This window comes from Merops nubicus, unplaced genomic scaffold (genome assembly GCF_000691845.1).
Source record: "Merops nubicus isolate BGI_N331 unplaced genomic scaffold, ASM69184v1 scaffold29261, whole genome shotgun sequence".
NCBI classification, from domain to species: domain Eukaryota; kingdom Metazoa; phylum Chordata; class Aves; order Coraciiformes; family Meropidae; genus Merops; species Merops nubicus.
The window spans coordinates 1-862 of record NW_008589439.1 but is presented as its reverse complement, the minus strand read 5'-3'; the positions used below and the strand labels follow the sequence as shown (position 1 = coordinate 862).

The 862-nt window shown below is 50.8% G+C and overlaps 1 protein-coding gene across 1 annotated transcript; it reads right to left on the bottom strand.

Annotated features, from left to right (window-relative positions):
* Positions 1 to 367: 367 nt before the first annotated feature.
* Positions 368 to 793, bottom strand: LOC103781880 (olfactory receptor 14J1-like; the record flags this gene model as incomplete). The annotated part of the gene is made up of 1 exon (XM_008949603.1): positions 368 to 793. A coding segment is annotated over one exon (426 nt), but the record flags the coding sequence as incomplete, so codon positions are not given.
* Between the last annotated feature and the right edge of the window lie 69 nt (positions 794 to 862).

The window sequence follows — 862 nt, the reverse complement described above, 5'->3', positions numbered from 1 at the left end:
ACAGAGCAAGCGCTGGTGCTCCCTGGCAGGGCTGCTGTGCTGGGACCCTTTGCCCCTCCCCCTCCGCCCACAGGCACTGCCCCTGCAGCTCCACAGAAGGGCTCACAGGAAGGATCTCAAACAAACAAGTCACTTCAGGGTCCTTTATATTCTGGAAACTCACAGGAAGCACAGCCCCTTATTTACACAGTGTTTGGATCAAACCAGACAGGCCAAAGGTGAATTACAAATTGTGAGAAAAAAAATATATTTCTTGGTCAACAACATTCTTACAAGTGTTAGAGCAGCATCCACAAATCCTGAAGACAGGCTGGCTCAGCAATGAGTGACATTAGAAGTGCTCTGCAGAACATGATGGATAGTTTACCGATTTAGAAAAAAATCCAGTTATCAGTTTCCTCAGGACATCCTTGAGCTCTTGGTTCCTCAGGCTGTAGATGAGGGGGTTCACTGCTGGAGGCATCACCGAGTATAGAACGGACACCAAAAGGTCCATCAATGGGGAGGACATGGAGGGGGACTTAAGGTAGGAAAAGATACCAGAGCAGACAAAGAGAAAGACCACAGCGAGGTGAGGGAGGCAGGGGGAAAAGGCTTTGTGCCGTCCCTGCTCTGAGGGCATCCTCAGCACAGCCCTGAAGATCTGCACATAGGACAACACAATGAAAACAAAACAGCCAAACACTAAACTGGCACTGACCATGATAGGCCCAGTTTCCCTGAGGTAGGCTTGTGAGCAGGAGAGCTTGAGGATCTGGGGGATTTCACAGAAGAACTGGTCCAGGGCATTGCCCTGGCAGAGGGGCAGGGAAAATGTATTGGCCGTGTGCAGCAGAGCATAGAGGAACCCAGTGGCCCAGGC